The following is a 13,375-nucleotide window of genomic DNA, read 5'->3' as shown; positions in this document are numbered from 1 at the left end:
AAGAATTGTTTTTATTTAAAAAAAAAACTTAAAATGTAAATAATTTTCATTTTTACTGTATTTAAATAGTACTTAATGTATTGTTTTTTTTTACTATAAGTTGTTATAATATTTATTAATAAACCAATATTAATCATTTTAGTTTTATTATTTAAATATTTTTTATTCATATTAAAAATTAACTGTCCGCCTAACTTATGTGTTCTTCCATACTATGTTCCACATCTATGCCAAATTTTCAGCGAGATTCATTCAGCTGTACTAGACATACCTTCTAACAAGCATTCATACATACGGTCAAACATTTTCATTTATAATATTAGTAACATGGAGTCTACTCAAAACATGTTTATTTCCATGACTACGTAATTTTTTTTTTAAGTAACGTTAATTTTTGGCATTTGAATATAATATATTTTTTATATGAAATGTATATGCATTTGAATCATTATTATATTAATATTATACAAAGACAAATAATTATCTATATCAAGACCATATAGATTATATTTTTTTCATACGATACATTTTCAATGTAAAACGAAGTCTAGAAGCATTTCGTTGAAAGATGCCAATTAACTCAGCAGCAGTCTGGACCATTCGTAAGTCGACTACTTATTTATATTTCTATTCCTATAACATTGAAGAAAATTACTCTACCATTCAACATCGAATTTCTATTTGATTCTTATATTAGAGAAATATGAAATAACAAACTAGCAAACCAATTTGATTTCTAATTTTTCAATTTTTCATTCTAGTTTGTAGACTGAATAGGAGTTATACTGCTGATTAGAACTGACAACGAGCCCTTTGAACTATTGTACATCGTAGAGCTTTATTCGTTTTTATTGACTTTTATATTAGCTTTTTTCATTATGGAGGCGTTAATATAAAAACAGCAATAAATGGGTATTTTAAATAGATGGATGGATGTTTAAAAATATCTCCAAAACAGTTGAACGGATCTCGATGACATTTGGCATATATAGAGAATATGGCCTGGATGAACGCGTAGGCTACTCATTATGATTTCTTTTTAATTACGCGCGGACGGATTCGCGGGCAACAGCTAGTGTTAACTTCAGCGTTCTAAATTCGAAAAATTGTATAGTAAACTTTTATACATTTCTGAGTGTTGAAACACAGGAAATTTTAGTTTTAACCATAATATTTTAATTAATAAACTTGGTAAAGTAGCAATCAAAATAACATTCGTTTTAACTTTAGATTTTAAGGGTTAGCAGTGAAATGCTATGTGCATGTTATACGAACTTTCTACTGCTTTCTAGAAAGACGTTTATTTTTTAATATAATTGGTGACAGTTCGTATGTCGAAGTTAATCTTTTTCTATCTTCTACTTATCTCTTTTATATCTTATATGTATATCTATCTTCTACCTTTTTAAAATATATTTGTGGTTTAGGCAATTCGCAACGTTCTTTTTTCAGTTCTGTTTATTTCTAATATGGGGTTAAACTTTGTAATTACTATAAAATTTACAAAAACACTTTTCAACAAATAATTAACTACGTATTTCCGGCTTTTTCACATTTGTCGTCTAAAGATCTAAAAGGTGAATGTTTGATTCGGACTTTAAAATCTACGCCGACAATAACTAGTACAACCTACAATAACAAACACAGAAGCATAATTATAAACCTCTCAACTGTCGGACAAAAATAGAAATAGTCAGTGGAGGTTATTTAAAAAATATGGCACGCCACACAGTGTGTGGAGTTGGTGGGAATGTAAAAAATTCTCCATGTTTGATTTACTGTCTAAACTAGTCTTTTTAAAACGGTTTTTTTCCTGAACAAACGCAACGAACATTCGGAGCTGTGATCACGTATTGCTTTATGCAGTTGTAAGGTTTTCTATTTTCATTTCACGGCGCTAGATGTGTTTTATACGAAAAGAGAAAGAAATATACAATTTGAATTGCAGAAGTTACTTTTACATTTATATTGAAATGTATTTAAACATGTATATGGTTTAGTCAATTCTAAATAGTTTTTAATTAATTTGTTAACTATGTAAATCGTAAAGGAAAGGCGCCGGTGTCTGCCACAGTTCATACAATGACAGACTCCAACGCTCAACCTGTTTGTTTAATTGTTAATGTGCATACATTTTTAATAAATAAATAAATAAATTTTGGCAAGCTCATTACTTCAGATCTGGGTTTGAATCTTTACTAAACATCAGCTGAGAAACATAAATGTCGAATCAAATTAAGATATTTATAAGTAGGAATGTTTGGTAGAGCATTATAATATGTGAACCCTTAAATATTTATATGTGAATTCTATGCGAATTATTGTAATTTCACTACCTTAATTTCACATAATTTAAGCAATATACCATTTCAATTGAAAAAGCGCATCCGTAACTGGTATTCAGAGATTTAGAACATTGGATGTGTTGTAGACCGTGCTATATACATTAGCTCTGCCTACCCTCGAAAACGGGCCTCAAAACTTACGGGCAACATTATAGTTCTATAATAAATAAATGTAAAATACAAATTATTTTATATTTCTTTCTCTAATTGGCCATAGCTTTGACTATTTCAAAATAGTATTTTTGCTCCACATTGCATGCAACCTACGAGAGGTTTACATCCCTGAATACTGCTCGTTATTGAGCTCCGGGCTTCTAAAAGCTCGCATGAAATTCCCTGCAAACCCAATACTGACGTGTATTTTTTTTAACAAATCTAAGAAATTTAATGGCTCTCTAGTCGATTGTCTACACACAAATAAAATTAGTGTATCTTACTTCTTACTTAATATAATTGCGTATGTTTATATGAATGGATGGATGGATGTTTGTTAAAAGGTATCTCCAAAACAACTGTATGGATCTTGGTGAAATTTGGCATGAATGTTGAACGAATTCTGGAAAAACATATAGGATATCAATTTTTTTTTTATTCCGAGCGGCCGGAATCACGGGCGACAGCTAGTTAACTTTATACGTATTTATACGTATTCGGTTTTATTTTACTGGTAATCATTTAATTTATTGCAGTTATTGTTGTTGGTACTACAACAGGAAAGGAAATAATTTTTTCTGAAAGTATTTCGGAAGCAAGTTACGGCAATCTGTTTGAAAGTGCTGGTTATCCTAATGTTGGGGATATACCGCTACTAAATAGAAAAGTAAGTTTAAACAATTATTTATATCTATGATTTTATAATATTTATATTACATCTTTTATTAACATACTTTAGATCTCACCAGTATACAAACCAAAGTAAGGTCTCCAAATTAGAAGGTGGATTTCCTCGTGCCTTTTATTCTATTATAGGTTATTCATATTTTTCTTTTTATTTACTACGAGAAAATGGCATTTTAGTGACATTTTTATTTATTTAAAACCCATACATTATCCAAGTTGGACATTAACTTTAGTAACAATCTGTTTCGATAGTGGAAATGCAAACAATAAAAACACGGCCATTTATATTCTAAACAAAGATGATATTTGCTAAACACTTTCCATTAAAATTTGCTATAAAACTAAAAAAAAGTAAACATTTTTTTTTGCAAACACTTTTAGAGAATTATTCTATTAAACCATATTGTTATTGTGTTTAAATGTCTATAATATTTTGTAGATATTCAAAGGGGTTCGAGTGTCTGTACAAGAACATCCGTATGTTGTAAGTGTACGAAGGATGCTCAGCCATTACGTGACAGGAGCGCTATTGACCAGGAAACTGGTAATTACTGTGGCACACCCTCTATCTAAGTAAGCCTGTTAATTATTTACACTTATTACATTAAGTTACCGAAGACTAAGGCTGTACACAAGGCAACGTAAAGGTAAGTGTTTGTGACGATCGTCGCTGTGATTTTCAAGACGGTAGAGCAAAATACAAGTGACATGTCGCTATGTCTGTACTAACCAAATAGGCAACGATTCAATGTTGTATGTACGTAGCGCGCAACGTGATACAATTAGTTTTGAAGATTTACTTTGCTTTGTGTACAAAGGGCTTAAGACTTGGACTAATAGACGTAATATTTATTGAACATTTCATAATTTAACACTAAGGATTATGATATAGAATTAGGTATATAAATAAAATATTAAAATCTACCTTCATAATAAAGTCTACGAGATAGTCTACAAGTATATATAGTGGATAGTAAGTTGATTACTACGGTTTGTGTTGAGATGCATTTGCTTAGTAGAGTTAACACGAAACTTAGTTTCACTTGATTTAACTTTCATTGGAATACACAATTACCATCAGTTGAACTAAACATGTGTATAGTTTGTTTGCTAACTAACCAAGTGCATCCAACTCAAACATCGGTTTGCAACATCCAAGAATATACCGATCAGAAATTCTAAGTAAATAACTCAATCACATCACACATAGATTGTATTTAAAACGAAACAATTCCTCGTAGAATTGTGTAATTCAACGAAGATTCAACATGTAATAAACTAATTAGCAAAATATGTTGTTAGAAATTTTGCTATTTTTTTTGTCAGTGAAAATTTAAATCAGTTTTTTTTTAAACTGGCAAAATACAATTTTTAAATCACTGTTTAGATTTTTTAAACTTCGTAATGCCACGTATTTGTAAGTTGCCTTCACTTAGCTAGATCACGTACTCGTATGCGAAATCGTCTCTGATTCCAAGATATATCGGAAAGCAGTTGCCAAATTTTAAAATACAATGTAAAAGTATCGGTAAATTTTAAAGGATACGTTAATGGATTACACAAGACTTACTGATCTACTAAAGTTTCTATAAAATATTTGTTCCTTTATCCATTTCAATTTATTAACAAAAGATAAACCAGGACAATTTTGGAACTTTATGGTTATAATTTTTGTTACTATGCTGTTGGTACTTCGTTGCTATTGTAGCTTAAAATACTTCATCATTCTTTTGAATTTGGAGAAACTTGGAATGTTACTAGATGAAATAGTCGAAACTGGCCAAATAATATATTGAAATTGTCCGCAGAGTTCCTATATATGAACTAGGAGTAGTAGCTGGACAGACTTATTCCGACCGAGGAACTACTTTAAGAAGCGTGGTCCTGGTCATCTTCCACGAGGAGTTCGACCCTTACACACTGAATGCTGACCTGGCTCTACTAAGATTATATGAAGAATTCGTCTTTAAGTAATTATACATACCATATTTATAAACCCTTCTAAAACTTCCTAACATTTCTGTGCCTCATTTGTCATTAAATTTCAAACGGTTTATGCCAAAAAATGTTTTAAATTTGTAACAAACTGCTCTACTTTTCCATAGATATTAAAATGATAGAGCAATAGAGTCAAAATTAGGGAAGTTTTTCTTCGAAAGTTCCAGTACATTGTATAAATAAATAATTAAAGTGTGATAAAGCTTAAGTAAATACAATAAATGACAGTGGTGGTAATTGTTGCTAATATGATCCACGGGAAAAGTAGAGATTTTGAGATAGAATAGAATACCAGGTACTTACAAATGTTAACATCGGAGGAGCCAATTTGCAAGCAACGAGAGTCGAGAAATCGTTAAAACTTTTTTCGGTGTACATCAACTTGAATAAACTCCGGTACTTGCTTATTTCGACGGTAATCGTCAAAATTTGCTGTTCGAATCCAGTAAATGAAGTGGAAATATCCGGAATTAAAACGATTTCATGATAAATTATTATAAATTTCTAAGTAGATACAATATTTTATTATTTTCTTTTTCTATTGCACATTATTAAAAGTATGTGCATATCAAATGAAAAACCGACATAGAAATATTTAAAAATCACATTTTAAAACCCATAATTTTGTTAAATTGACTTGTTTTTGTGCAAAATAATTACAGCACTTAACAAGTGTAAAGAAAATTTTAGAGATTAATAATGGAATTCTTTATCTTTTAAAAAAAGCCTTTGTCTCGCCAAAATGGAACAAGAAGCTTCATCTGCATTGTTTGTAATGACAATGTCTTTCGAAAAATACAGCCCTTTTTTCATTAGCACCGTCTTACAAATCCAAACCACTTTTGAATCTCTTTCTATTTGACGCTAGTCACTGTAGAGACTGACAAACTCTTGATCCGATGGACAAAAGTAATAATAATTATGAAAGGTCAATAACGCCCTCTGGCAAAATTTAATCGTCTTATAAAAGCCTTTTATATTTTTTCTGTCAGAATTAACCGGGATAGTAGCGCCTCTTTTACCGGGTCAGATAAGTTTGTCGCACTATGTCAGACTAGCAGTTCGGAACTTCGTCCATTGGGGAATATTCCCAATAATTAGGTGATCCCTTGCTCCTTTGCTACCTAATTATATATATTATAAAAAAAATCACAAAGACAAAATTCTTTGATTTCACGTATAAGACCTCATTAAACATTTCTTTACAAAACTCTCACCTCGATATGAAAAGGTTCGCCATTACTGGAATAGGGTGTATACTTATTGACGACTAGCTTTGTCCGCCACTTCGTCACTTTTAGTATTTTTAATTATTTAGGCTAATAACTTATATTTTTAAAACATTGTTTTTTTTGTTTGTGTACAAAATATTTTTTTTTTACAAACAGACGGCCCAATTTTATACACATGTATAGATAAAAATACTGTTATTTTTATTTTCAAACTACAGATCAGCTAAGCTTCATATTTTTCCGTCGACTAATTGGCATTTATTTCCTTCCACGAACACGATCTAAATATAATTTCTGATATTTTACTGTATCTGTTATTAAAACAAGAAATAAAAAAAAAAACATATTCCACCTCAGATATTGTACTTTACAATACTCACTCCTACTATTTAGTATTAATTACGACTGCACAAAACAACAGTTTTGTTTGTCTCTGTTTTACACAAAGTTTTCGGGTCTAGAGGAAGTTATTTGAGTCTGATTGGTTTCAAATCCGTTTTATTTTTAAATTACATGTATTTTTTTTTAAATTTCAGAATATCCGTAAAGCCGGTTGGTTTGATCGCCCCGTCGTTAAGTGTAAACGATAAAAGAGCTTTCGTTACTGGTTGGGGAAGGTGCGATCTCACGGTACTAATTTTAACATTTAAACAGTTTTGTAAGACAGACACATAACTTAGGGGAGGCTCCGAGCCCCTTAGTTTGGACGTATGATGGTGAAACAGTTCTATGAAGATTATTATAAAACTTACTAGAAACTGTAACTAATGTTGAATAGTGCTTCGTGTAGCTAATGGTTTTTAAAATGTAGAGAGATTTCTATTGATGAAAAATGTTTGAAGTCGATTTTGTCTTTTTCATTTTATTCCTTAGGAAAAAAATATCTTAATTTTTGTAATAATTTCTGTTAATAATTTAACAGTTATTTTAAACATCTTAACCAAAAATATTAATATTTAGCTCTGTATAGGACTCCTTGAGAGTACGTACTCGTAATAATATTTTTTTTATTTGTCAAAAATAACATTTATTGCCCTGTACTCCGATTTTGTTACCGCAACCATTGCGGTTGACGTTTTAACTAAAACCTTTTACATTGCACTTGTATTGCAACCACATTCAATTGTTGTTTAATTGGAATATCGAAATGGATACGATATAACAATTTGCCCTATCTCAATTAATATTATAAACTTTATGCAGTTTATTAACATCATAAACTTACTAAATTAAAATTAAAAAAATAACTAACAATAAATATTTGAACGTAAATTAAGTTAGGGAACAATATGTTGTTATTAATTATATTTATATTATATAAATATTTAGATATTACAACTAGAATTATAAAGCCGTCTACACACCTTCAATTCGAAATGCGCAGTTTTAGTTTCACTAATAACTTACGTATGTAAACTGAGAACTTTTGGACTGACACGAATACTAGTATATAGAAACTAATTTTGACGAAAATGACGCTGACGATTTGAAAGCGATTGTCAGAAATATTCTTGCTATGCCCGTCATTCGTTTATTGACATTGTTGCGAACACAAGTTTATTTGAACTGAATAATTCTACTGTTCAGTTAATACTGAAGGTGTGTATCCGGCTTTACGGTTTATGCAACATATTAGCTTCTATTCACGTTGATATAATTAATTAATTCCTAGCCACGATTGTTAATGAACTAGGTTTCGAGCATGCGTGACAGGCTATTAACATGTCACTTCAAGCCAATATTGTTCCCGATGTAACCAACATCATGTACAGCTTGTGGTAGCTTTGTAACCTCAGCTTTAGTATTCAACACAACCCCTTAATACACGACTAAATTGAAAAAGCACTTGAAAATGTATTATAAAATTATGGGAATTGAGTCAATTATAGCATAATTTATCTCTGGTTTTTCACTGTCAAATAACCTTATAAAAATATTTTCATCTCACATTCTTCAAAACGAATGAAAATGATGACAATATATTTTTATGATTTTTTATTCATTTCTTTTTTATCTTGTACAAATCCTTCTTAAACCATACATTGTCTAGTACATAATCTTACTAATATTATAAATGCGATTGTTTAGATGCATAGGTGTTTGTTTGAAGGATTCTCCAAAATGACTTAACAGATCTCGATAAAATTGGGCATATAGGACGTAGCCTGGAATAAGACATAGTATATTAATTATGTTTTTTTTTAATTTCGCGCTTACAGAGCCGCGGACAACAGCTAGTTAAAAATAGATCTGTCAGTAGTAGGTTATAATTAACTGTATTGTTACAATTGCAATGTTTTTTAAGGGGAAAGAATTATGTTTGCCGCGCTCCACGAAGTTTTATCCGGACGAGAAAATTGATCCAATGATGAGAACAATCTCGTTCGTTATAACGTCACCTAATTATTACTGCGAGGGATACGAACGTGTGAGTTTGCATGTAATTTATTTTTATTTCTACATTTATATTCAAGCCATATAATTTAAACTTTATTTTATATAGACTCGGTTATATTTTTAATAAGTACGGCAACATTTTAGTGACATTCCACGATTGAAGATCAATTTCATAGAATGAAACCGTACTTATTTTTCCAATTTGCTGTAGAAACTCTGTTGTTAATACTACTTTTTCAATTTTACTTTATAATTGACATAGAAGATCGTATATTTCCAATACTCGTCGTATGATTGAGTGTTTTCTTATAACTTTCTCTTGATATTATTTAATTTGAAAAATAATTCTTATGACTGGAGTTCATATTTCTTCAATATAACTAATTGGAATTCTACATATTGATAACTTTAATTTCTTTAAAAAACATTTTGTATTAAATATTAAAAGAAGTATATTTATGTAGCCAAAATTTTTTAACTGTCGCCCGCGACTCCGTCCGCGTAGAAAGAAAAAGAACTTAATTAGTTCCCGGCAATTATTCAAATTTTTCTCACCTTTTAAACATTTGCTAGACCTCCACCGCATTTCAAGACCAAGATCACATAAACTCGTTTAGTCGTTCTCGTGTTTTGGCGAGACTAACGAACAGCAATTGATTTTTATATATATAGATTGTGTGTCAATTAATGACTTGATTGAACATCAATTAAGTGCCGAAAAACAGTTTCCAATATTTCATTTTTTAATATTTGGACATTTAAAAAATGTACACCAGAAATGCGAAAAGGAAAAAGCTTTAATTAAGTCAAAATATAATTAAAAAGTACATTTACTTTGTAATAATTAAAATGCATTTTTTTATTAAAAACCAGATCATAATATATTTTTAATTATTTTCGATGTTATTCCTTTACTGCAATTAATTGAGGATGATAAATTGTTTTATTTAATTTTAATTCTCATTTTGTTAATATTTCGATGGAATTTATGCAAAAATTACATGCACGGTTTTTTGAGAGCAACCACTTTATTGCTTTTAGAATTTTTCTAAAAAAGATCCTAAAATCAAACCTGGATAAGCGACAAAACACTATAAGCTAGAGTTGTTGTCTAGTTCCGAGAGACGACCACCATAAGCGAGAAAATTCGGTAAGAGAGAAACTTGTATAAGCGAGAAAAATGTCGCGAACCTTAGACTCTAGGTTATAGAGGTTGAGATTCCAAAACTTGGGTAGGACCTAAAATGTTTTTACATTTGTCTTCTTACCCTTAAGAAACCGTACTTGCCGTTTCATTAGACACGATGACAATATTAGTTTTGATGTGTCCCATTCATATATGTATCTACATATAAGAAATTTTTACCAAGACACGGCCATGTAATGGTCATTCTTTTTAAATGATTATTATCAGTTCTTCGAAAGAGGCGGGTTAACAATTGCCGATTCTTAATAATTCTGTATACTTCCATAGTGACCTTTATTCCGCGAATCTCCTAACGAATATTACATTACCTTTGTATTGTGAAATATTTTTTTTTATATTTATCAAAAACAAGAAAAGGGAAAGAAGAAACATAACTTACAGCTATTACAACTGTGTCAAGCATCTCCAAAACAGTTGTCAACCGAATTTTTAAAAGATGTCACTGAAAGCACTTGAGGTGCAAGGGAGTACGTTTAAGTAATTGAATTTAAAATTGCATTTCGATTTCCATTCCGCTTGCATTAGTAGCAGATAATTTAATTTGTAATCTATCGTTGGTTAACTTCTAGACATTTATATTCTGATAACTTAGTTCTCATTTTAAGTCGGTTTATACTTAAAAACCAGTACCTGGAGTAGCTTTGCTCGGTACTTTTTTTTTTTAAATTGTTTTTTTTTTTTGGAAATTATATTTAAGTACGAATTACTAATAAAATGATGAAATATAAATAATATTTTTCGATCTTACCGATAGAAAAAGTTAAGTTTATGTTTAAGTTGATTATCGATAAAACACGAATAAAATGACATTTCCTAAAAATGATTGCTAGCTAGATCGATTTATCACCCCCGAAACCCCCTATATACTAAATTTTATGAAAATCGTTGGAGCCGATTCTGAGATTCCAATTATATTTATATACAAGAATTGCTCATTTAAAGATATAAGATATATACTTAAAAACCATATAAGACTTAATAAATGCTATAAATGACTTATTAAACTTTACTTATCACATCGATTAAACATCAATTGCTGATGTATGTAGTAAAAAAATAATTATAGTTGATATTAATAAAGAATGAGTGCCTAAATTATCTGATAAAGATATGAGAGTTAAGATACTGTGCCGACCCTCTGAAGGAATAAACGCAGATGATTCATGATTTCAGCATGAAACTCGCCTGAAGCCGGGCATGATATGCCTGGGTATAGCACGGGAGGAGAACGCGGTGACCCCATGTTTGGCCGTACCGGGTGCTCCGCTTGTCATTGACGGACACCTCGCTGGATTACAGTCGTGGGGTTTTGGCTGCGGATACCAAAATGATCTGCCATTAATCTACACCGATATGCGCCATTACCAACCGTAAGCATTGCAATTATACAGTCCAAAGAGTACCAATAACCACTCAGACACGTAAATCACAGGGGTTTAGCATTTGGCGCGATTTTTGACGCCTCTTTCGCTATATTGCTTACATATGAATACTCTTTGAATAATACTTATCACGTTTTTAATTCATATGCAACTAATATTTACTCAAAGTTCGTGTAAAATGTCCGTTTTAGGGTTCCGTACCTTAAAAAGAAAAAACAGAACCTTTATAGGACTTTTGTTGTTCGTCCGACTGTCTGTCAACACCATTTTCTTATTCTTTTCCGATATAATAATAACAATATAATGAAATAGTATTTTATGATGTTAATGTAAAATATAAACTTCACTTTCGTCGACTCATAACAAGATACTGCAACGCAATAGACACTAATAGCAAAATTAAAACGCTACAGCTTCATTTTCTGTTCAATTCATTTTCTTTTCAAGTGAACTCTAGCAAGCTTTAGTAAATTTAACTGGAATTAATTTGCAACGGGGACAGAAATTTGCATCTAAGTAAACTAAATACGCAATAATGCAAGCACAAATTTTTATAAAACACTTCTTGTTTAATTGTAGCCCAGAAATTGTATTATACTACAAGCGGTCGCCCACGACTTCGTCCGCGCGGAATAAAAAAGAACCATGATTAGTAGCCTGTTCTACCAAACTATGTTCTATATGTATGCCAAATTTCACCGAGATCCGTTCAGCCGTTCTGGTGATACCTTCAAACAAACATCCATCCATCCATCTATCCAAATATTCGCATTTATAATATAAGTAAGATATACATAACATGTTTTGTCTGAATTAAATATTCGGAATTATTTTTTTTTTCTTCAATTAACATGCCTTAATAGATTACTAACGAGCAAAATGTTTCCCTCAGATGGATTCTACACAATGTGCCAATTTTACGAAATCTAACTCAATACAATTTGACAGAAATGTTTCAAGCAACAAGAGCTTACAGCCTTTCAAAGTGGCTCACTTTAACGAGAGAAAATTTCGAACCTTTGACTCTTACGTTTGTCGACAAACCGATATTACAAACAGATTTGGACAAGGAACTGGCAAAGCTGAGAGGAACCGTCTTTGATATTAGAGATTTTGTATATTCCGGTGAAATTCATTTATTGAAAAGTGAAATGTTTGAAAACATAAGAAACAGCACAAATCACGAACATAGGAATATCAGTAGCGTTGTTACAGCTATCACTACCAAACCATTTTTAGATAAAGACAAATTCAATAGTGAAGAAGATTCTTCAGATTTCGAAGATATCGAAAATTCTACAACAAAATTAAATGTCAATGAGACTGATAGTGTTGAATCGCAGTACAACGTTAACCAGTTACAAGAGTTTTATATTTAAAACTAGCTGTTGCCTGCGACTTTATAGCCTATGTGTTCTTCCAGACTATGTTCTAAGTCTATACTAAATTTTAGCCGGATTCGATCAGTCGTTCCCGAGATACCTTCAAACATCAATCCATCTATCTAAAAAATCGCATTTATCATATTAGTAAGTTATTACCAATAAGTACCAATTATATATATGTCCATGAAACTATGATACTTTAGTTATGTTTCCTCTGAGTGACTTAAGAATTACCTGTATCAGTGAGGCAAAAACAAATTATGTATAGTATGATAATATAAATAAAACATCGATATATGCTTGATTAATATATTTGGTTTGAATCCATTGGTTATTTTCTACAATATCGGTTATGGTGAAGTGAGAGCCGAGTCGTCGTCTTAAATCGTATTCATTTTACAGAATCAGTGACTGATATAAGCGACAAAAACATTCGTGAAATATTTCAACACAAAGTATACACAAAATTTAATAATCGTAATATGACACAAACTTAATCTTAACAAAACATTTTTTTTTCAATTAGAAACCTTAATTTAAAATTTAGAACACAAAATATATATTACTAGAATGTATTTCTAAATTTAAA

At 30.7% G+C, this 13,375-nt stretch overlaps 1 protein-coding gene across 1 annotated transcript; it reads left to right on the top strand.

The window, feature by feature from the left end:
* The first annotated feature begins 528 nt into the window (after positions 1-528).
* LOC106126418 (trypsin alpha-4) lies at positions 529-13,055 on the top strand. Its single transcript, XM_013324075.1, has 8 exons — positions 529-602; positions 3,035-3,165; positions 3,625-3,758; positions 4,994-5,155; positions 6,952-7,045; positions 8,721-8,843; positions 11,193-11,389; positions 12,294-13,055. The coding sequence occupies exons 1-8, from the start codon at positions 569-571 to the stop codon at positions 12,778-12,780; spliced, it is 1,362 nt and encodes a 453-aa protein (XP_013179529.1). The 5' UTR covers positions 529-568; the 3' UTR covers positions 12,781-13,055.
* The last annotated feature ends 320 nt before the right edge of the window (positions 13,056-13,375 follow it).

The sequence above is a fragment of the Papilio xuthus genome, unplaced genomic scaffold, assembly GCF_000836235.2.
Source record: "Papilio xuthus unplaced genomic scaffold, Pxut_1.1 DF825017.1, whole genome shotgun sequence".
Taxonomy (NCBI): domain Eukaryota; kingdom Metazoa; phylum Arthropoda; class Insecta; order Lepidoptera; family Papilionidae; genus Papilio; species Papilio xuthus.
Note: the sequence above shows the minus strand (reverse complement) of the source record. Positions and strands in the feature narration are given on the sequence as shown.